Source organism: Carcharodon carcharias, chromosome 9 (assembly GCF_017639515.1).
Source record: "Carcharodon carcharias isolate sCarCar2 chromosome 9, sCarCar2.pri, whole genome shotgun sequence".
In the NCBI taxonomy this organism is placed as follows: domain Eukaryota; kingdom Metazoa; phylum Chordata; class Chondrichthyes; order Lamniformes; family Lamnidae; genus Carcharodon; species Carcharodon carcharias.
The window spans coordinates 155245090-155269242 of NC_054475.1; the positions used below are offsets into that span (position 1 = coordinate 155245090).

General features: G+C 43.5%; 1 protein-coding gene across 1 annotated transcript; it reads right to left on the reverse strand.

Annotated features, from left to right (window-relative positions):
• Window positions 1–862: 862 nt before the first annotated feature.
• On the reverse strand, window positions 863–22679 carry slc25a43 (solute carrier family 25 member 43). Its single transcript, XM_041194732.1, has 5 exons — window positions 22344–22679; window positions 16643–16884; window positions 13425–13597; window positions 11495–11629; window positions 863–2557 (listed from the first exon to the last, which is right to left on the reverse strand). Exons 1-5 carry the CDS (start codon window positions 22613–22615, stop codon window positions 2339–2341), a joined length of 1041 nt encoding a protein of 346 aa, XP_041050666.1. The 5' UTR covers window positions 22616–22679; the 3' UTR covers window positions 863–2338.
• Between the last annotated feature and the right edge of the window lie 1474 nt (window positions 22680–24153).

A 24153-nucleotide genomic window follows, 5' to 3' on the forward strand; every position in this document is an offset into this window, starting at 1 on the left:
AATATCAAAACAGGAGATGAAGCTGATCCTCACAGTATCAACCGAGATCTCCGTTTAGCTTTCACATATACGGTGCTGCGTTAGTCCATCTCAGATGTACAGGGCTATTGATTGGTCCAGCAAAAATTAGGTGCAGTTAAGAGGAAAATTTACAAAGATTGGGGAAGAGATCTCCATTGCAGGAAAAGAATTGGACTCAAGTGCATAAAGACAGACTCCTGATATATTTATTAAAGTCCTATACCATTCACCTACCTGTAGAAGTTTGTAGTTGAAACATGGGAATAGGAGAAGGCCATTAGTTTCCTCAGGCCTACTCTGCCGTTCAATCAGATCATAGCTGATCTGCGCTACAACTCTATTTAGCTCCATAATCCTGATACCCTACATAACAAAAACCTATTAATCTCAGTCATGAAAGCTCAATTTTTCTCTAGCAAGCACAGCTTTTTGGGGCAGACATTTCCAGATTTCCACTACACTTTGTGTGGACAAACAGCTTTCCCGATTTCACTCTGAAATGGCCTTGCTCTTATTTTATTATGCCCCCTTTGTTCTTGATTTCATCCACCAGAGGAAATAGTTTCTCTGCATCCTATCAAAATTTGTTTTTAACATTTCAAACATTTGGGACAATTCAAGTTCCTGCTGTCCAGAACATGTGACTCACATAAAATGTTACCACATTCCAATAGCCAAAGCTGCCAAAAAGCAGAGTCACTCAGACAGTCCCTTGGTGGAGTTTGAAGTGCAATTGCAAACCCAGAAGTGGAAGCGTGAAATTGTGCTTGCCACCATTTTGTTGATCAAGTGTGTCCATTGTAGGGGTCAGTGCGAGCAGGAATGCCATGATTATTTCAGATTCATGTGCCAAGTGGTTTAATGGTGAGACTGTCATTGAAGATCACCATTTACAATGGTGTTTAGAAAATCAGGCAAGTGGGAAAGCAGTCATACTACATAAAACAAGTGACAAATATTATAGAAACTATTATGGGATGTCACATCCTGATAAATCATCTACCCTACAGAGGTATTATGAATAAAACACTGTACAAGTATGCTGAGATGCTGTGCAACAGACAGCAATTTAACACGTTACGTGTAAACATTTATTACATGCAATAGACATATAACTTAAACTGTCAATAAAAATGGGAAACATGATCAGAAAAAGTTCTACCTTTGGCCTCATTATGGGTATAAAAAGTGGTTGACTTGGAGAATTAGAATCTAAATGTAAACTTGGATTCATTTCTTAGTTATTACAGTGCATGATTCTGTTATTGCTTGAACATAGTGAAACTGACAGATTACATGGTCTGCACTAGGTAATTTGTTCTAAATAAATCTATTATTTCATATTCCTCTGTAACAGAGGAGGGGAGACTAAACAAGTAATTCAAGTTTGTGCAATCAAATGATCGGGATGTGACCCAATGAGCGTTACCCAGTATTTTTGACTGTTATGAACACTTGCTCACTGCATTGGTTCAGAATGTAATCCTTCTATTCTTTGGTTCCTTAATAATTTGGTTAGACTTCAGACGTGTGCTCAGACAAGGTCATAAAGTGGAACTCTGCTGACCAGAGAAACTAAAGAAGATCGTCTACAAATGTTGAGTTCAGTTTCTCTCTCCTTTGCTCATTAGGCTAATTTTTCTTTTAATGCTGAGTTCATCTGTAAACATCAGTACTGTGATACTGGAGTATTGCATTCTCTCAGAATCTGGGAAATTAATAATTGCAAACTCCATGCCCAGAATGTACATGCTCACGCCTTCTAATCTCTCTTTGGTTCAGATCAATTTGTCCATTTTCTCCACGAAGCCACAATTTTCTATGTTAAAGGCACAATGTAAAATGCAAGTTTCCTTTTTGTTGTCTCATAAATGATATTAGTGTCATTTCACCCTCACATCTGTTCTAATGCTGGCACCTTAAATAGTCTTACACTGTTTCTTATTACCAGTACCTATTCATGGGTGCAGTCAATGCCCACATTTCATTGCGAGAATACAAGGCAAGTAAAATGAAAACTAACTTGCGTACTATCATGTAAAAGCTCAGGTAATCACAGGATAAGTCACTGAAGTTTGAGACTTGCACGTTAATATTGGCTTGCCCCACTCATTCAATAAGGACCCAAGTTAGCTCAGTAACAGATACCATCTGTGTTATTCAATTGGGCATCTAACGGACTGATATGTCAACTTAGCGTGACACAAACAGGAGAAGTATATAGTCTTTGAAGCGAAAAGTTCTTTTGGTGCAGCGAGGTAATGGTTACTCTTGAGATTAACAAATATTCTGCCACAAGCCTCTCCAGTCTGTTTCCTCAGCCCCACCATTTGGTGCCTAGTGCAGATCGGTTGGTCTCAAAACTCTTTTCCCTGATCAACCTCCTCAGTTCCTGGAGCTCCTCGGCCCCCAGGCTCTGGTCCACTCCTGGGCTGAGCCGATAGCTCAGGGGGGACATGATGTAGCCATTCTTGTACAGGCAAACCCGCTTGCAGAACTCGAAAGTGCTGAACATCAGACCATAATACGGAACGATCTGTGAATTAAGAGCAGTGATTAAAACAGGCGGGTAAAAGGCAAAGGCTTAAAAATTAAAATGACAGGTCTCCCCAACAAGTATACTTGAGAGTCAAGTGTGAGGGTATGTTATATGGCTCACCCATTACTGTAGCAGCTATAATGTTTAGCTTGTAAAGCAAGTTTAAGCAGTGCTGATGGGCACAGTACATTGGAGAGCTGTGTAATGAGGAGCTGCTGCACTATGAACACCTCTTGGGATTGTAAAGCGGTTTCATGCAGAGATAAGTCAAAAAGCTTTTGATCCATGTCTGTTTACATAGCAGCTGTCGCTCAGGGATGTTCCCCCACCCCCAACGTTTGATGCATTGTTTAATTTTATAAAACTCTTAAGCCTAATTCTCAGCTCCAATCTGGATATTGTGATCATGCCACATCTCTCCCATCACACCTCCCCCATGGTAAATTCTTAATAGCTCGTTAATAATGAGTTGAACAGAACAGCTTCATATTGTAAAGATTACAGATTATCAGACCCGCTTCACAGAGCAAAAGAGCCTTGTCATTAGCCTAACATAAAATCAGCTTCATGAGGCACACCAAATGTATTGATCAAACTCCTGTTTTTTTTTTTGGTCTGAAATTTCAATTTGCTCCATTACAACATTTGCTCCTTCGACAACACCTTCCAAACTAGTGACCTCTACCACCGAGAAGGACAACGGAAGCAATCACAGATTCCAGTCTTCAGCCAATTAGATTCCCTCCGCGTGAGAAACTCTGAAGGCACTGGATACTGCAAAGGCTATGGGCCCTGACAATATTCTGGCAACAGTACTGAAGACTTGTGCTCCAGAACTTGCCTCTAGCCAAGCTGTTCCAGTACAGATACAACACTGGCATCTACCCGGCTATATGGAAAATTGCCTAGGTATGTCCTGTACACAAAAAGCAGGACAAATTACTGGGCCATTAATGCACTCTTGATCATCAGTAAAGTGGTGGAAGGGGTCATCAACGGTACTATCAAGCAGTATTTGCTTAGAAATAACCTGCTCACTGATGCCTAGTTTGGGTTCTGCCAGGGCCACTCAGCTCCTGACTTCGTTACAGCCTTGGTTCAAACATGGACAAAGCAATCCGCTTGATTGGCATCACATCCACAAACATTCACTCCCTCCGCCACCGGCATATCGTAGCAGCAGTGTGTACCATCTACAAGGTGCACTGCAGGAATTCACCAAGGCTCCTTAGCACTTTCCAAACCCATGACCACTACCACCTAGAAGGACAAGGGCAGCAGATAGATGGGAACACCACCACCTGGAAGTTCCCCTCCAAGTCACTCACCATCCTGACTTGGAAATATATCTCCATTCCTTCACTGTTGCTGGGTCACATGGACTGCAGTGGTTCAATAAGACAGCTCACCACCACCTTCTCAAGGGCAACTAGGGATGGGCAATAAGTGCTGGCCCAGCCAGTGAAGCCCACATCCCGTGAATGAATAAAAAAAAGGACAAAAAGAGTTGAACTCCCGAGGTGAGGTGAGAGTGACTGCCCTTGACATCAAGGCCACATTTGACCGAGTGTGGCATCAAGGAGCCCTAGCAAAATTGGAGTCAGTGGGAACCAGGGGGAAACCTCTCCACTGATAGAAGTCTTATTTAGCACAAAGGAAGATGATTGTGGTTGTTGGAGGTCAGTCATCACAGCTCCAGGACATCACTGCAGGAGTTCCTCAGGGTGGTGTCATTGGCCCAACCATCTTCAGCTGCTTCATCAATGACCTTCCTTCCAACATAAGGTCAGAGTGGGGATGTTCGCTGATGATTGCACAATATTTGTCACCATTTGCAACTCCTCAGATACTGAAGCAGTCCATGTCCAAATGCAGCAAGACCTGGACAATATCCAGGCTTGGGCTGACAAGTAGCAAGCAATATTCACGCTATACAAGTGTCAGACAATGGCCATCTCCAACAAGAGAGAATCCAACCATCGCCCCTTGATGTTCAATGGCATTACCATCACTGAATCCCCCACTATCAACATACCAGGGTTTACCATTGACCAGAAACTGAACTGAACTAGCCATATAAATACTGTGGCTACAAGAGCAGGTCAGAGGCCAGGAATTCTGTGTTGAGTAACTCACCTCCTGACTCCCCAAAGCCTGTCTACCATCTACAAGGCACAAGTCAGAAGTGTGAAGGAATATTCCCCACTTGCCTGGATGAGTGCAGCTCCAACAACAAGCAAGAAGCTTGACACCGTCCAGGACAAAGCAGCCGCTTGATTGGCATCCCATCCACAAATGCTCACTCCCTTCACCACCAATGCACTGCAACAGCAGTGTGTACCATCTACAAAATGCGCTTCAGGAATTCACCAAGGTTCCTTCGACAGCACCTTCCAAGCCCATGACCACTACCATCTAGAAGGACAAGGGTAGCAGATAGATGGGAACACCACCACATGTAAGTTCCCCTCCAAGTCGCTCACCATCCTGACTTGGAAATATATTGCCGTTCCTTCGCTGTCACTGGGTCAAAATCCTGGAACTCCATTCCTAACAGCACTGTGAGTGTACCTACACCACATGGACTGCAGCAGTTCAAGGAAGCAGCCCACCACCACCTTCTCAGGGACAATTAGGAATGGGCAATAAAATTCTGGCCTGGCCAGCGACATCCACGTTCCATGAACGAATAATGAAAAAAAACAGGCTTTTCCAAGGTATCTTAACAATTGGGGCTGAATCAGTTCCCACCACTGGGTCATCATATGATATTTGTAATTCCACATTACATCCACACAGATTCCATACACGTGCTGGAAATCTGATAAGTCTTAGTTTCTCTTTACAGTTAAATTTTTCTAGCTTCGGAATATCATTTTTCTCCCAATAAATGATCACACTCCCTGGGCAGGATTTTCCACTTGACGTGTGGGCACGTGCCCGACACGCCTGAGCGGGAAATAGCACGCGATGATGTCATCACGCATTTGCGCAATATTGCGGTGGGCTTATAAAGGCCATTAGTCAATTAATTAACCTGTATTTTTCGCTGCCCATCCAACATTACAGTTGGCAGGCGGGCGAATCGGCCAGGCGCCCTTTTGATTTTTGAGGAAACCTCATCCACAGGCAGGATGAGGTTTCCGTAATTAAATTAAGAAAAGTAAAAATTTAGGGGCAGAACTTTTCAATTCCACACGTTAAGGTGACTGAGTCCGCTGTGTGGACATTTTTTCCGGAAATTTAAAAATTTTATTCATTGGTTTAAAAGTACATCAGCTCCCTGAGGCAGCTCTCTGTCTTCGGCGGGGGGGGGGGGGGGGCTTTCATTGTGCACTACCCCACGTCCGCGCTGATTCCAGCGCTCGTTGTCCTCCCGCTCCCGCCCCAGAAATTGCAGTTGGGGGCCGATCGCGAGCAGTGGGCCGTTTCCCCAGCTGCTCCCGAGCCCGCCCGCCACTCTGAAAATCCTGCCCCCTACGTTTCTTCCTCGTTTAGTTCCTCTATTATTGTGTATCACTTATTGAGAGTCAATGAGGCTGATTGTCAACATTGATACCCTGGCCACTGCCAATTTTTAAAGGGGCCTTATCTGAGGCAGCCAGAACACTTGCCTGTTTCAGACAGTCGGCCTCGACTTTATGCAAATCAGGGGCCCGATGACATTGTCTGAAGCCTGGTTGCAGTTGTTAGAGACGCATATGCGAAGTTCTGCCCACGTGTCCTGACAGTGAGAGGCCTAATTATGGTACATAAGTGGATCAATCCTTCCCATTCCAAAACCATTAAAATTAGAGTTAGGCTGTTCAGGTTTGAGATTGGTAGATCTTTGGTCGGGATATTCAGGGCTTTGAAACTAAGGCTGGTAAAGGGAGTTATTTGAACATATGAATTAGGAGCAGGAGTAGGCCATTCAGCCCCTCGAGCCTGCTTTGCCATTCAACAAGATCATGGCTGATCTGTTTGTGTTTTGAATTCCAGATTCCCATCTATCCCTGCTAACCTTTGATTTCCTTGCCTAACAAGAATCTATCTAGCCAGACCTGCTGAGTTTTTCCAGGTAATTCTGTTTTTGTTAAGAATCCATCTACCTCTGTCTTAAAAATATTCAATGACCCCGCCTCTAGCGTCTTCTGAGGCAGAGTTCCAAAGTCGCACAACACTCAGAAAAAAAATTCTCCTCATCTCTAAAGGACAACCCTGAATTTTAAAACAATGCCCCCTAATTCTGGACTCACCCATAAGAGGAAACATCCTTTCCACACACATCTTGTCAATACTGTTCGGAATCTTGTATACTTCAATCAAGTCACCCCTCACTCTTCTAAACTCCAGTGGAAACAAGCTCAGTCTGTCTAACCTTTCCTCATAAGACAACCCGCTCATTCCAGGCATCAATCTAGTAAACCTGCTCTGAACCGTCTCCAACGCACTTACATCTTTCCTGAAATAAGGAGACCAAAACTGCACACAATATTTGAGGTGTGGTCTCACCAATGTCCTGTATAACTGAAGCATAACATCCTTACCTTTACATTCAATTCCTCTCGTAATAAAGGATAGCATTCCATTAGCCTTCTTAATTATTTGCTGTACCTCCATACTAACTTTTTGTGACTCATGCACCAGAACACCTAAATGCCTCAGCACCTTGGAATTCTAACCCATTGCTCCAAAGGATGAGTATTTGGCAAAGAAATAAAAACAGTGTACAGTCCAGGCTGCTGTCGCCCCATGTATTACATTAAGCTGCATCTTGATTTGCATAATCAACTGCAAATACTGCATACGAAGTCAGTGTTGGAGGGGTGGATGGAGGCATTGGCTTTGCGCCACACTCACTTGTCCTGAAGATACTTGACTCAGTTTTCCTCAAATGTCAAAATCGCTTGATGACAGCGACTTCTCCATTTGGGCCTGTCCAAGACTGTTTCTTCCACCATGTATTAGGATCCAGCTTGCAAGCTCCGAGTTAAGGTACAGATCAACTGACTGCATGGCGGAAGAGGCTGAAGGGCCTATATTTCCAATCCTACATTGTCAAGTCCTCGAAATTTTCCCAAAGATGGAGATTCTTGCAGGTGATATTAGTTATTTTACTTTAATGAACATATTGTAGACCTATGTAGTTAGCTCATCAAATCACGGAATGTCAATGTTCAGATTAGGATAGTCTTCCAATTGTCATTATTCAGGACCCACGTGTCCATGAGAGCTCTGCTGGATCCAGATTGAAGCTCCCTATATACCATCCTGGCAATGAACCCCAACTCAAACTTACTGTACCAATGTGAACTTTCCATTTCTTACACCATATCACACCCCAGTCAGTCCTGTGCACAATTCTGCTTTCCAAACTATTAAAAAAAAGGACAGAGTGCAAAAATAATTTACAAGGATGATAACAAGAACTGAGGTATCTGCAAAGAACACTTTTGGCCTGATAGAGGTCTTTTATGAATAAGTTGGATAGAGCAGATCAGGTCACAATGTCTCCACTTGTGAAAGAACTCAAAACTAGGATTAATAACAAATCCAATAGGGAAATGAGGAGGAATTTCTTTACCTGGGGAGTGGTTAGAACTTGGAACCCATTATCATAAGGAGTAGTAGAGTCAAATAGCTCACATGATTTCCAAAGGAAACCAGGCAAGCGTGTGAGAGAAAAGGGAATAGAAAGATATGCTGAAATGTGGCAAAGGGAATGGGAGGAGACTCGTATGTCACATAAACACCAGTAAAGGCTAGTTGGACTTAATCACTTGTTTCTGTGCTGCAGTTTCTATGGAAACACTATTCCTCTCAAAGAGTAATGGTGTAATGGTAATGTAAATCAAATTAAAGGCAGTTCTATGCCTTGGGTTATCCATTAGGAAGTCAGTTGAGCTTCTGGTGAAATTGGGTCATGGGTCAAGAGTCCAGAACTCAGAAGCACAAACCCAATACTTTGGCCTCAGATTTTAAGCTTCGTATAAATAGGCAAAAAACCATAGTCACCATCAAAGAAGAGTTTGCCAACACTCATGCTCAGTTATTCTTCATACAGCCTTCTATATTTTAGTCAAACTCATGGAAAAACACATTTGGATTCATTGCTATTTGCCAGTAACTCCATGCTACCTCCGCCAATCAGAGGTCATGCAGCATTTTTTTAAACTTGTAACAGTGTGAAACCAGAACAAACTGATATTGACTTGATTGTGGCCTGACGCTGTGTAAATCCTCCCACAGCAGTTAAAACTGTTCAGGCGGTGAACTTCATCCTAATATTGCTGTCCCAACACAGTGACCATAATGTGGGTCTGATGGTACAAGCTGCACCGTAGTTTCGCTCCATGCCCTTGCCTTCTCTCCTGACTGTCTTTTCCAGTCCTGTGCTGGTCAGCCTGTGAATTTTCACCAACTGCAGAACAGGCTCGAGGGGCTGATGGGCCAACTCCTGTTCCTATTACGGTGAGAGCAGTAAATGCAGAAACAGAAAACCACAAGCTACTGTTTCTTGCTGCATTCCACAATTGAGGAAGAAAGGAATAGAAGGATATGTGGATAAGATTAGAAGGAGGCTCCTGGGGAGCATTAACATTGTTATAGACATCGGTTGAATGGCCTATTTCGTGTACGTTCCATGTAATCCTCCAAACTTCCTGATTATTGGCAAGCTCTTCAACTCTTGTGTGCATCACAGCCAAGCATGATGCTTTCATCAGCTGATGGGTACTTTTAAGTTGGGGTTCCCTGGACAGTGAACAGGAGTGTGAACCCTGGCTGATTTTACTCCCCTCTCTAATCCAGGTAGTAATGTCCATCAGTGAATGAGACCTTATGGTGACCAGCAATCAAATCATGGGCCCTCATGATCCATATGAATTCAGTTTTGCACTAAGTAATGCTTTTAGTAACTGAGCACTTGAGGGAGCTATCATTTGCTTCTTCATGTAGGGGGCCTTCATTGATCACAATCTGTTCTATTGATATTGGTTGAAGGAGTAAATCCAGGCCAGGTACCAAGTTGAACTCCCTTGCTCTTGTTTCATGGGATTTTTTATGTCCACCTGAGAAGACAGGCTGGGCTTCAGTTTATTTTGCCATCTGTAAAATGGCACCTCCAATAATTCCGCATTCCCTCAATACGGCAGTGAAGTGTTTGGCTAGGGTCAGCCTTTAAACCTATGGACTTCAGATTCAAGAGGTGAGAGGCACTGAACAAAGGCTGAAATCTTATTTAGTAACCTTCAGAATGTAACACCTTGGACAGTCCCTGAAAAGTTCTCAATTTAAAAAAAAACTTTTCAATCCTTGCTCTCTGATTTTCTTTCCTTGTGAAAGTGGCAACTCCTGGGTTTCATGGGCTCCCGTATCCCACTGCAGCTTATCCAGGTTGGTGTTACCATTGCTGAATCCCCCGCTATCAACATCCTGGGGGTTACCATTGCCCAGAAACTGAACTGGACTAGCCATATGAATGCTGTGGCTACAAGAGCAGTTCAGAGGCATGGAATTGTGTGACGAGTAATTCACCTCCTGACTCCCCCAAGCCTGTCCACCTCTACAAGGCACAAGTCAGGAGAGTGATGGAATACTCCCCACTTGCCTGGATGAGTACAGCTTCAACAACACTCAAGAAGCTCGACACCATCCAGGACAAAGCAGCCCGCTTGATTGTGATGGGGTGCCAAACATTTGCTCCCTCCACCATCGATGCACAGTAGCAGCAGTGTGTACCATCTACAAGTGCAATGGCACTGCAGACACTCACCAAGGCTCCTTAGACAGCATCTTCCAAACCAATAACCACTACAACCGAGAATGAAAAGGACAGCAGATACGTGGGAACACCACCACCTGGAAGTTCCCATCCAAGCCATACAGCATCCTGATGTGGAAATATATTGCTGTTCCTTCACTGTCACTGGGTCACAATTCTGGAACTCCCTCCTTAACAGCACTGTGGGTGTACCTACACTATATGGACTGCAGCTGTTCAAGAAGGCAGCCCACCACCACCTTCTCAAGGGCAATTAGCGATGGGCAATAAATGCTGCCTAGACAGTGACACCCACATCCTGTAAAAATGAATACAAGAAAATACTGAGCTTTGATAAGAGTGTTGGCAGGTTGGTCAACTGTGGGGCTGAGTTGACCTTGCAGTGGCCTACGGACGTCTAGTATGTGTCATTGGATGGCCATCAGGCATCCTTGCTGACTTTTCCCTCTCCTCAATCCAGAGTTGTTAAAGCCAAGCACAAAGTCTCTAGAACCATCACATCTGAGGCTAGCTAACTTAACACAGACCGGGGTTGGAATGTGGGGTCTTCCCAGTTTGTTTAGCCCAACTTCACACCAAATACGTTGGCTGAATCATCAGATGAATTAAATCTCACAAAACATAATATTTTTGTACAATATCCAAGTTTTCCCAGTTGAGCTAAAAGTATATTAATTACTGCTGTGAAATTTTAAAAATAATAGCAACTTGCATTTGTACAACATTGTACCCAAGGTGATCCACTGAAGTGTTATCTTAAAAAAAATTAACATCAAATCACATAGGAGATCTTAGGTCAGATGACCAAACGCTTGGTCAAAGAGGTAGGCTTTAAGGAGTGTCTTACAAGAGGAAAGACACAGAGCAAGAAAGCATGAGTGATAGGGGGAGATTTCCAGAGGGGGACAACTGGAGAGAGAGATTGGCTCTTGGCTCTAAGTGTATTAAACAGCAGCTCAGAATATACTGATACCAAGTTAAACAACAAAAAGATAGTTTTTAGGTCTAATGGATTTTTGTTCATTTAGATGAACAGGTGTTATATTGGCTGCAGTAGTTGAACTGAGCACAGAGAAATCAAGGACATTATTGATGTTTACAGTATATCATAATTAATACACTTCTCCTGCCACTCGTCTAACTGCTGGGTTCACAGAGACAGTTATTACCTTTAGAAGGTTGGCTGTGAGACCATTCCACAGGCTCAGAACACCTTTTGTCTTCATAATTTGCTTGAAGCAGTCCACGACACCAGTAAAATGAACATCGACACCTCCATAGTGGGGGAGCAGGGGACTCTGTGCCTAGAATGACAGGTAAGGTGTTCACACACGGAAACCAAGAATGAACTCTCAAATTGCATTTAGATATTGCCTGTACTGTAACAAAACATCACACAGCATTCCACTGGAACACAAACAAGCAACAGGAGGATACATTAGAACAAATGACTAAAAGCTTGGGCAAAGGGGCAAGAGCTAAGTCAAAGGGATTTTAAGGACATCTGACAAAGAGGAAAGATGTAGGAAGGCAGGAAAGGAATTCCAGAGTTTTGGGACCAGGCTGCAGAAAGCATGGCTACCAATGGTGGGGCGAAGGAAATCAGGAGGTACAAGAGGCCAGAATTGGAAGAATACTTGAGTTCTGGGGAATTGCAGGGCTGGAGGAGGTTACATAGGATGGAATACACAAGGCCAGCTAGAGAACATTGAAATAACCGTGTCTGGAGGTGAAGAAATCATAAATGAGAGTTTCAGCAGCTGATGGGATGAGATGGATGAAAGTGAATGATTTCTTGGCCTGAATGAGATAGGCAATTAAATTATTTATGCTTCATCCATATGAATTAGAGTGCAGGTTGGATGGAAATTATTCTGGTTATTAAGCCTGATTAAATTGCAATCATAATTCAGGGATAGCACAGTGACAGATCACAGGCCTGTTTTACTTTGGTGTATAATTAGGGGTAAACGTGACATGGAAATTATCTCCTGTTTGTTACTGTAATGCTGGTTAGTATAGGACCAGTCTCAATCTTCTGTGCTTGGAAATTTAACTCATTTATATTGCTGGGAACATCTAAAACACTCAGAGGTAATGGAGAGAAATACTGCATACCTACACTGGTGCCGTAAAGTTGCAATTACATCCTTAGTTTACAGGCCCCGGACATCCCCAATATCAAGAATTGCATTGCTGTCCCATACGGGTGTGCTGAGTGTTGGTGCAAGTTACTGCTGGACAGACCACCTCATTTTGCTGCATTTTTAGAAATGGTGAGAATGGGGAGAAGGCGGGAGAATCGGGTTGAGAAACTTATCAGCCACAACTGAATGGCGGAGCAGACTCGATGGGCCAAATGGCCTAATTTCTGCTCCTGAGTCTTATGGTCTTATGGTGCTGATGGCAAACTTGAAATCTACTGGAAAACCTGATGGTACATTTTTTTTTAGAATAAATCTGACTTAGAGCCTGCATTGAACTCAACAACGAGGCAAATTTCAATTATACTGGCACTGGGTCAGCACCCTTAGCCTGGCTGCTGTCTGTCAGCTACGATTTGACTGACCTTCAAAGCACCTTTATAATCAGAACACCCGAGTGAAGGAAGCCCCCTGAGCTTGGAATCACATCCTCCTGGTTTGGAGCCGGTGATGAAATACTTCAACTACATCTACATCACATTATCATTTGCTGCAAACGCAGCAAGTAACTAGATCATAAAGCGTTGAGCAGCTGCTTTTCATTCTAAAAAAAACCACTGGCGCAGGCTTCTGATAGAGGAATGGGCCAATAGCACAGACTGGTGGACATCGCTGGAAACACAGCCACACACACAAATCACACACACACGCATACATAAACCACACCCACACACAGACATACACAAACCACATCCACACATGTCAAAAATGCCTTAGGAATTCACAATTAATGCCTATTAGGAGATGAGGAATGTCAAGAAAAATGGATTGCTAAAGTTACTGACTAAAGTACCAGGGGAAATGTACCCAACCATACAGTGTAGGGAGAAGATTTCAGGCACAGCTCAAATCACTATTCACATTTCCAACTGTATAAGCACAGCTCAGAACTCACCTGCATCTTTCTTTTTACAGTTTCAAAAGGGAAGGATATTGTCTGTGCAACACCTGCTGCCAGGCAGCCATTCCCAAAATTCTGGAGAGGAGTGAGTTTCACACTGGGCTTATTCCAGAGTTTATCCAGGTTGATATAGACTAAAAAGGAACCTGCGGAAAAGGGTACTGCTCCTGGAAAAGGAAATACAGGAATTCTCAGATTAAAATTAGAATGAGAGATGACCTCATTGAAGCATATCAAATTCATAAGGGGCTTGACAAGGTAGACGCTGAGAAAACATTTCTCCTGGCTGGGAAATCTAGAATACAGGTGCATAGGCTCAGAATAAAGGGTTGACCATTTAGGACTGAGATCAGGAGAAATTTCTTCACTCCCAGGGTTGTGGATCTTAGGAATTCTTTACCCCAGAGAGCTGCAAATTTTTGGTCGTTGTGTGTATTTACAACTGAGATCAATGGATTTTTGGATATGAAGGGAATCAAGGGACATGGGGAGATAGTGACATACTTGTAATGTCGTCGGACTAGCAATCCAGAGCCTGGATGACGCTCTGGGGTCAAATCCCACCATGGCAGCTAGTGGAATTTAAAATTCAATTAATAAATCTGGAATTGAATGATAGCTTCAGTCATGATGACCATTAAACTTTCATCGATTGTTATAAAAATCTGCCAGGTTCAATAATGTCCTTCAGGGAAGGAAATTTACCATCATTACCCAGAATGGACTATATGAGTCTTCAGATCCACAGCAAAGTGACTGACTATTAAATGCCCTCAAAATGGCTTATCAAGCCTCAAAGGCAATTAGGAATGGGCAACAAATGCTGGCCTTGCCAGTGACACCCAGACCCCATGAAAGAATAAGGAAAAAAATAGGTATGAAGATAATGCAGGAAGGTAAAATTGAGATAGATCAGCCATGATCTTATTGAATAGCAATACAGGCTTGAAGGGCCGAATGGTCTACTCCTCCTCCTATTTCTTACGTTATTAAAATAAATGATTAATTTAAATAAAAATACCTTGGTTGGTAACAAACGTTGCTGAAGTTCTGTATGATATTTGTTTAGTATTTGAATTCAAGTGAATAGATACTGTCCTGATTGTACCAACTGGCAGATCTCTAACACATGTATCACTTGTTTCTTTGTTCTAGTCTAGGGAGGAATGTATTATGCAGTCAGTCCATAAATGATATGAATGGATACCTGACTAAAACATAACTAACTGTGGATGGGGAAGTATGAACAGGAGGAGTTGGAAAATATTTGCATTTAGGTTGGATTAGGTTGCAAGTTTCATGCCAATTTATAAAGAAGGGTAAGAACTTGTTCTTCGACAGCACTTTTCAGGACCTCAAGCTACCCTGAAGCACAGTACAGCAAGTCAGACGTCCATGGGCTGGTAACTACAGATAATGTCACTGCTTTGGTTCTCAAACTCTGCTTTTCTCTGGTTTTGAGTTTCTAAATCATCTTCGCTTTTCAACACGTGCCGATAAGTACGCTTGCACTCCTAAGTTCTTTTTGCATCATCCCCCACCGCACATGGTGACCTGGTGCCAAGCCTCCACCAGTAACATTCTTCAACTAAAAAAACAACTTCCATTTATCTAGCGCCTTTAAAATAATAAAATACCCCAAGGGTACTACACGAGCGTGTTCTCAGACAAAAACTGACACCGAGTTAAGATAGATGATCAAACACTTGGTCAACGAGGTGGGCTTAACGGAACATCTTAAAGGAGAGAGAGAGAGAGAGAGAGAGAGAGACGGAAGGGTCTAGGGAGGGAATTCAGTGCTTACGGTCTAGACGGCTGAGGGCACAAGCCACAAATGGTTCAGCAAGTGGGGAACTACAAGAGGAACATAAATCTCTGGGAGGGTTATAGGGCTAAAGAAAGTTACAGAGATAGGGAGGGATGAAACCATGAGCAGATTTGAAGAGTTAATTAGTTAATGGCTGCAAAACAATATTTCTGGTCCGGTTCCAAGAGCGCTGATTTTTCTGTTCATGTCTCTAGTCTCTGTCCTGTGGTTGATATATGATACAATCCTGGACACTCCCTGCAAATGCGTACACCCAAGAGCCAACCCCATCCCAACTTCTGAACCGGGCTGTTAGTTCCTCACAATAAAACAGCACTCCCGTTGTTAAATAAGTCATATCCACTGTTATTGCAGCATGAGAACTACCTTGGTAATAAGACAGTAAATGCAGGGAAATATAGAATACATAGTTCTCAAGGCACTGTGCTTGCAGTGCTTCTGCCTCAAGTTCTCAAAATCTGGTGACCTTGCAGATTTCCTGGAATTTCCCCTACGAGGCTAATGTACCAACTTGAAAATCAACATGTTAATGTGCATGGAACCAGGAAATTTGATAATAAGACAGTAATCCCGTAATAGGCCAATCCTAAAAAAAATGTTCTGCTTTCTCAGCCATTTAATTTTTCTCCCCACTCATTTCCAAATATTTTTCTCCTCTTCGAGTCCCCACTCTCCAGGTCCCCCTCACCAGGCTCTGACTGAGAACCTAAGTAGATGTCCTGTGAACATCCGCTTGTAACCAGTTGTGAAAAGCTCCATTAAGGGAAGGGTAGTTGTGAAATGAGAGTTAAGCTTCTGTCTGATTCTCCTTCTCCTTTTAGAGACGAGCTCTTTTCCAGTGGTGTTGCCCACAGGCAGCTTCGCAGAAGATCACAAACTCACCACGACCCCATGTTCTCCCAGTCAGAATGATAGAGTCTGTTAGTATATCGGTTACATGACCCTCCTAGTTTCTTCTTTCAATTACTCCACTTCCCCATGCACATTTCTAATCAATTTTCACCCCTGACCATCTCCTCGCCTGGACACTGGCCACCTTGCCCCAGTGGCTATTCATCATATGACAGCATTGACAGTGAGTGTTGGCCATCATTTTTTAAGGGAGGGGTTGAGGTCAGGGCCTGATCCTATCTTCACCCGCACTTGCAACAAGGATTAATAATTAGTAACCAGGAGTGAGAACCTCAGCTGAATTATGCATTTCTAACTGATTAACAAAGGCTAATTGTAGAGTCCGCTCAACAGGCCCAGCTGAAAATCTGTAAATATTTGAATTCACTATCTGTTGGATGAACTAAGCATCTTCAACAACAGGCCTCCTGCTCCTAAGCCAATCTACAAAGACAGGACATTTCTTGTTGTCCTGAAGGTCTTGTCTACATACCCAGTACTGTCAGTGAAGCCCCACGGTAAAGTGCTAGGAATCCCTCCTTGGTGTAGATGGTGAGGAAAGTGTGGATGGCTCCTCTGTAGGTGGGAGCCGTGCTGTTCTGAACAATCAGACGTGTCTCAATCAGCTCCGCTGGGTAAGTCAGGATGGCAGCCACGATCCCAGCCAGGCTCCCTGCTACAATGGCACTCCAATGGGAGATGTGACCAAAGTCATCCATGAAGAGGCTCACAAACCTGGGAAACAAACAGACAATGTCTCAAAAGGATAAAAGCAAAGAACTGCGGATGCTGGAAATCCAAATCAAAAACAAAAACAAAAATACCTGGAAAAACTCAGCAAGTCTGGCAGCATCGGTGGAGGGGAACACAGTTAACGTTTTGAGTCCGCATGACTCTTCAACACAACGGTTCTGTTGAAGTCATGCGGACTCGAAACGTTAACTGTACTCTTCTCCACCGATGCTGTCAGACTTGCTGAGTTTTTCCAGGTATTTTTGTTTATGTCTCAAAAGGGATGCTGGTAACAGTTGTCACTTGGATCAGTTTTCCAGGCTGCACATCTAAAAATCTGGACCATCAACACAATAAGAATCCTGTTTTTCGAATGATACCAGCAATGCAGGACTTCAGTTACATGCAGACACTGGTGAAACTGGAATTGTTCTCCTTTGAGTGGAAAGGGCTCAGAGGAGATTTTATAGAGGTATTCAAAATCATGAACGGTTCTGACAAGAGTAAATTAGGAGAAACAGTTTCCAGTGGCAAAAGGGTCAGTAACCAAAGGATACAGTTTTAAAGGTGGGGATTCAAACTAGCCAAAAAACTAGGGGTGAGATGAGATTATTTTTTAATGCAGCAAGTTGTTGTGATCTGAAATGCGCTGTCCGAAAGGATGATGGAAGCCAAATCAATAATAACGTTCAAAAGGAAATTGAATAAATATTTGAAAAGGAAAAAATACTGCAGGGTAATGGGGGAAGGGAAGGGGAGTGGGACTAATTGGAGACCTAGCTGAGTGGCCTCCTTCTGTGCTACATGGTTCTATGAACTGCATCTTTAAAAAGAGGGTAGCCAATACTCAGAACGCCTGCATTTCAGTGAGTTATCTATCCAGGATAGTTTGCGGCAGTTGGAGTCATCATAATTTGCTACTTGAAAAATATTCTTATCTCCAGTTAATGCTGAAGCTAATGGTTAATTCATGTTACTTTGTTTTTTGTCTAAACCCATACAAAAATATAATAGACATTTTACCACTTGATGCATAACAAAGCTCTGCTCCCATATTGGCCTAAAGTTCCTGCAAGTGGGGAGTTTATCACAAATCAGAGTGCAACACACAGGAAGATCCATAAAAAGGATGGTTACAAATATATATCCTGGCATCTTCCCCTCAAGACAATTGAGCTGGCAGAGGAGCTATGCGTCTCATTTGCCCTTTCAATTTTGTTGCAGGAATCTCCCAATTCAGACAGGAATTTACAAACCTGTGTGTGTCAGAGTTTGGTGGAGAGGAAATCCCCAGTCAATACTGACATATTCCTGGGTGATCATGTCCTAATTTCCAGCCATGGCGATTCGGTGATCCAGAGCTGCATCACTGCAGGAACTTAATGACCTTGCAGAATCCACTCAAGTCTAGGGAATCAGTTTGGTTTGAGAGAGGTGTCAGGGTAGTCACCTTCCTTGATGGAAGTGCCCATCTCCTTGCCATTCATTATTTTAAGTCAATAATCTTCATTAAAGCAGGTTTTGCAAATAACTTGCATTTATATTGTGCCTTTTAATGTCATAAAACATCCCAAGGTTTGGCACCAAACCACATAAAGAGATATTAGGACAGATGGCCAAGAGCTGGATCACATGGTGTGTTTTAAGGAGTGACTTTAAAAGAGAGAGAGGCAGAGGCATTTAGAGAGGGAATTCCAGAGATTATGCCCCAGGATACTGAAGGCATGGCCATCAATAATGGTGCAATTAAGATCAGGTATGCACAAGAGGCCAGAGCTGGAGGATTGCAGAGATCATAGAGGGCTGGGGAAGGCTACAGAATTAAAAAGTTTTTCATTTATATAGCACCTTTCACGACCACAAAATGTCCCAAAATGCTTTACAGCCAATGAAGCGTAGTCATTGTTGGAATGTGGTACTGATAGGGAGGAACTAGCCCAGGGGGCGGGGGTGGTGGGGTGAGGGGGGCATGGAATTTGAAAATAAAGGATAACAATTTTAAATTGCCACCACTTTTTGGATGGTGAAATACCCAGGTTCCAGAATGGAAAGCAGCAGGCTGGATAGGGAGGTTCTTGAGAATAATTGTCGTAGGGTTCCACAATCCTAGCTAGGCAAACGGTCACCAGTGTTCCATTGTTAGTACTGACATTTATCAGCCACCAAGCACAAAAATTTATCCTTTAAAAAAAAATTATGAATATCTGACATGCAAATCCTAGTCAAAAACAAAAATACCTGGAAAAACTCAGCAGGTCTGACAGCATCTGCGAAGAGGAACACAGTTAATGTTTCGAGTCTGTATGACTCTTCAACAGAACCTAGTGGTGGTGTAACTTTATAAGGGAAACCCTTTGTTCCCACTACGATTTCTCAGCGACCAGACATTGCAAGCTGGCCGCATCAGGAATTCCGTAACACGTGTGAGAGTTTTTCATATCACTGGGACTGTCTTCTGCTGCTTTATGTCATCTGGCTGGTTTCCACCATCAATGTGATTCAATAGTTAATGCAACAAGGCTTAAGCAGCATGAGAACCAAGAACTCAGCAAAAACTCAACACTTTAGTGATTCACAGAATCTTAATTTGTGATTAATCAAAGCATATCTTACCGGATGCTCATTTTAATGAAGTATATATTTAAAGATATTGCAGGTAGTGGAGCAGTAAACAAAATGGTTCAGTTTTAGCTTTCTATTTATAACAACATTGCATGGTGCAGGAATAAAAACACTCAAATGACCTTGTACTGGAAATTGTAGAAAGTGAAAACAGTAAATGTTCAATCAAAAAAAGAGCGTTTTTTTTCTGATACGAGAACCTGTGTGAATTTATTTTTCCATCATAGGATATTAAAATATTTCACATAAACCATACCAGAGAGATGTCAAGTACACACACACAAAGGTGGTTGAATTTATGTTGCCTCAGAAACCAAGTTACTATGTAGCAAACAAATTCCACTCACAATTAGTGACAAAGAGTTAAAAGAGTTAAAACAAGACAAATGTATCTGCTAATGTGAACTACACCAGTTAAATGTAGACCCATTCATTCTCTGTAGTTATTCTCTCCTTTCCTGAAGACTGACTCTTCCTGGGATATGCAAGAACCACTGTATCTCACTATTCTTCACGGGAACCCAGGCTATTTGACCATGAAAGGCATTCTGGCTGAGCACAATCTCATCCTTCCCCACAAATGCACTTCAAGCAGGAATTGCTGGTTAGCACTCATGAGCAGGAAACTTTTCTCTCTCTCGCTTAGGGCACTGAAACTAATATGAGAGTTGCAACTGCAGAGAGAAGTTATCTTAGCATAGACCAAGGATTGAACCTATACCTGCCAGTCTCTGGAACTTTGTGACACCAGCAGGTGGTTTCATTCGATGCCATCATCTAAAAATAGCTTTTTTTCCCTTTGTTCTTTAATGGGATGTGGTTGTCATTGGCAAAGCCAGCATTTATTGCCCATCCCCAACGGCCCTTGAACTGAATATTTCAGGAGGACAGTTAAGAGTCAACCACATTGCTATGGATCTGGGGTCACATGTCGGCCAGACCAGGCAAGGATGGCAGATTTCCTTCCCAAAAGGTCATTCGTGAACCAGATGGGTCTTTATGACAATCGATGATAGATTCATGGTCATCATTACTGAGACTAGCTTTATATTCATTGAATTTAAATTCCACCAGCTGCTGTGGATTTGAATATGTCCCCAGTTCATGTTCATGAGCCCATTAGCCTGGACCTCTGGATTACTAGTCCAGTGACATTACCATTCTGCTTCAATCTCCCCCCAACTACCACATCATATTGTGAGATTAAATTCTCCCTTCAGGTATCCGATCATAGAATCATACATTCAACAGAAACGGCCTTTTATCCCATTGTATCAGCGTCAGTTCCTTGAACCAGTTATCCAATTGGATCCACAACCCCACTGTTTGCCAACAGTCTTGCAAATTTCTCCCTTCCTTATATTCCTGGAACCCAAAATTTGTCTGCTGGATATTTTTAAGAGATTATTTTTAAGTAGATTCCCTTAAATTAAACCATAATGGTTGAACTAGGGGGCAAGCTCGTAAAAGAGAGTGTAATCAAGATGTGAAATAAATTTCTAGACTCTAGTGTGGTGGAGGCAAAAATGCCTGGAAATCATTTAAGAGACAATTTGTAAATGGTTGGGATAGGGTGGATACAGAGTAACTAATTTCTCTGATGGGGTAAGGCAGAACAGTGGGATCCTATTTTGAACTTAGAGTTATACTCACTGGAATGAAATCAGGGAGTGCTTGGTCACATGAAAGGTAGTCAAATTCTGTTCCCCCAACAGATTCTGGATGCTGGGGTAAACTAAGCTTTTAAGACAGGTAGATTTGAAAGAAACAAAAAACACAAAAATTGCTGGAAAAAACTTAGCAGGTCAGACAGCATCTGTGGAGAGAAAGACAGAGTCATACGGACTTGAAACGTCAACTCTGTCTTTCTCTCCACAGATGCTGTCAGACCTGTTGAGTTTTTCCAGCAATTTTTGTTTTTGTTTCGGACTTCCGGCATTCGCAGTATTTTGCTTTTATCGTAGATTTGATAGATTTTTATTGGGCAATGGGATCAAGGGATAAGGAGAAAAGGCAGGAAAATGGGGTTGAGGTGTAGATCAGCCTTGATCTATATTGAATGGCAGAACAGAACAGAGGGGCTGAATGGCCTCCTCCTGTCCCTAACGTGGCTATGCAATTGCACGGAAGTGCTGATGGGCAAGTGAAATATTTTGTATCTATAAAGGGCCAGGATGTGTAGAGCAGGGGTGTGTGTCAGCAACTGTCAGAAACACAGGCCATTTTTTGGGGTGGGAGGGGAAGCATTAACCCTTTTGCTGCACTCGAAATTTTAAGCTGTCACTTCCCATTTCTACCCCGCGGACCAGTTGTCTATTTATAACCAATTTGCAAAGGTGCCATCCCTACCCGGAAGCTGAACTCATGTCTCGTCACCGTCCGCCAGCGTCAGCCGAGCGGCAGCGAAGCCGGGGATTGGATGTGGAGGAAGGCGTGATCACAATCGCCCCTGGCAAAACATCAGTCAACGGCCTTAACCTCAGCTCACGTACCCACCTAACCCCACCACGACTGCAAATCCGAGTAACAGCGCGAACACGAACAAAATTATCTCGAGACACCCACCACACCACCCCCCCCAACCACCTCCTCCCGTTTCCTTAACCCAGTGTTTTTCACAGAAGAAAAGTTGCTGTTAAAATTTGCACCAAATGAAAAGTACTTTTGGATTCATTTGAAATTAACACGTCAACCGGGTGAAGAGATTCCACCCACCACCCGCCCCCCAAACAAGTCCCCCCCGAGTCGCTTTTCAAGCCGTGCATTTCCTAACTTGCAGCGCAACGGCGGCGGCGGTGGTGGTGATTTTTTTTTGGGGGTGGGGGGGGGGTCTTCCTTACTTGCTGTAAGCGGAAAGTTGTGCGGTGCTGTACGGAAAGAGGCGCATGCAGGCGATGCAATTCCCCTTCCACAGAGCTCGCACCCCCTCGGCCTCCGAGAGCGTCCAGAACGTCCTCAGGAATCCCCTCTTGCTGTGGAAGGTGCCCACTTGGCCCAGCACCTTGACCACGTCCAGCGGGCAAGTGAGGGAGCGGCTGAGCAGCCCGGCCACGCCACCGCAGCCCAGGCCCTGGCAGTAAGTCAGCCTGGAGTCCCGCTTGCCCAGCACCATCCTTTCGCGCGAACTGACAGCGCTGCACGGCTGAGTGCGCGGAGGAGGCCGCTTAATTTTGGCGATCCTGCAGGAAGCGGCCGGTGATGATGGGGAAATGGGGGGGCAGGACTGGCTGACGTTTAAAGCTCCCACTCATAAAGTGTTTCGGTTGGGTGGGGGGGGGGGGGGGGGCCGGGGAGGTGTAAAAATACCAGTTCTGATCGGACCTTTCATGCATTTGATGTCGACCGGTCTCCTGACCACGAGTGATCACCGCCACTCTTAGCAAGTTTGCTCATTGCTGTCTACAGACCGAAATATATCGGCTGGGCCGTACAGGTACCGTAAGCACAAGAAATCCCATGTGTTGCTCGGACGTTGCGGAACATGCCTCGTGCAGCTGAACCTGCTGTTCCACTCAGACCGTTCCAGAAAGAAAGTGGGGGCTTTCTTTTATGCAAATTACCCCTTCCACCAGGACTTCACCCGCAAAAGCGAGCTGCCACCGGATAGGCTAGCTCATTCGACGCCCTTGCTGGTCTCACCCGGTCCAGATGGATACAACCCACAACTTATCAAGAGTTCAAATCTCACCATGGCAAATTATGAAACAATGTAATTTCACCTGAATAGGAACAGATGAAAACGTATTTGTACTCGAAAGAGTTACAACCCACAACTTGTCATCTCCAGATAGGGTTGCCAACCCTCCAGGATTGGCTTGGAGCCTCCAGGAATTGGAGGTCAATCTCCGGGACACTGCTGTGTGCAACCCTAGAGAAAAATCACCGGGACATTAAAAAAAAAATCGTCATTTTTTTTATCATTTCCTTTGAACATTTCTCTTTGCCAGATATAAAAATATTGAAAGTGGGGAGGAAAAAGGCTGTTTGGCTGACAGTCAAGCACCAGCCAACTGGGTAATGAGTCTTTCTGCTTTCCAATTGGTGTGGGAAGGCAGTGCATCACCAGGATGGATGTGTTGGGCAATGGCTGGAATCTGGGGTCAAGTCATGTGATGAAACCCCCAGGAATACATTTAATCACAGTTGGCAACCCTATCTCCAGAAACACTGAATTTAAAAATCCTCATCCTCAGTTACAACTGTTGACCTCTGCTCAGCAATTATATACGTGTCTCAGTCAGAAGCTCCTGCATTCGAGTCCCTCTCCACAAATTTGAGCACCATATCTAGGCTTGACACCTAAGTGCTGCATTGTTGACGTGACAGTAAACCAGGTCTGTCCTCAGGATGAATTAAAAGATCCCATAACAGCAGTTACAAAGAAGAGCAGATCAATTCTACCCACTCGATATTTGTCCCTCAAGTATCATCACTGAAACAGATTTATCTGGTCACTTGTCACATTGCTGATTTTGGAACTTTGCTGTGTGCTGATTGCCTGTCGGATTTCCTATGTTACAACTGTGATAACAGTTCAAAATAGCACTTCATTAGTTGTAAAGTGCCTTGGGATGTTCGGAGGTCATGAAAGTTGCTATATAAATGCAAGTGTTTTTTTTCCTACGTTTGGGGGAGAATTTTCTCCCCGTC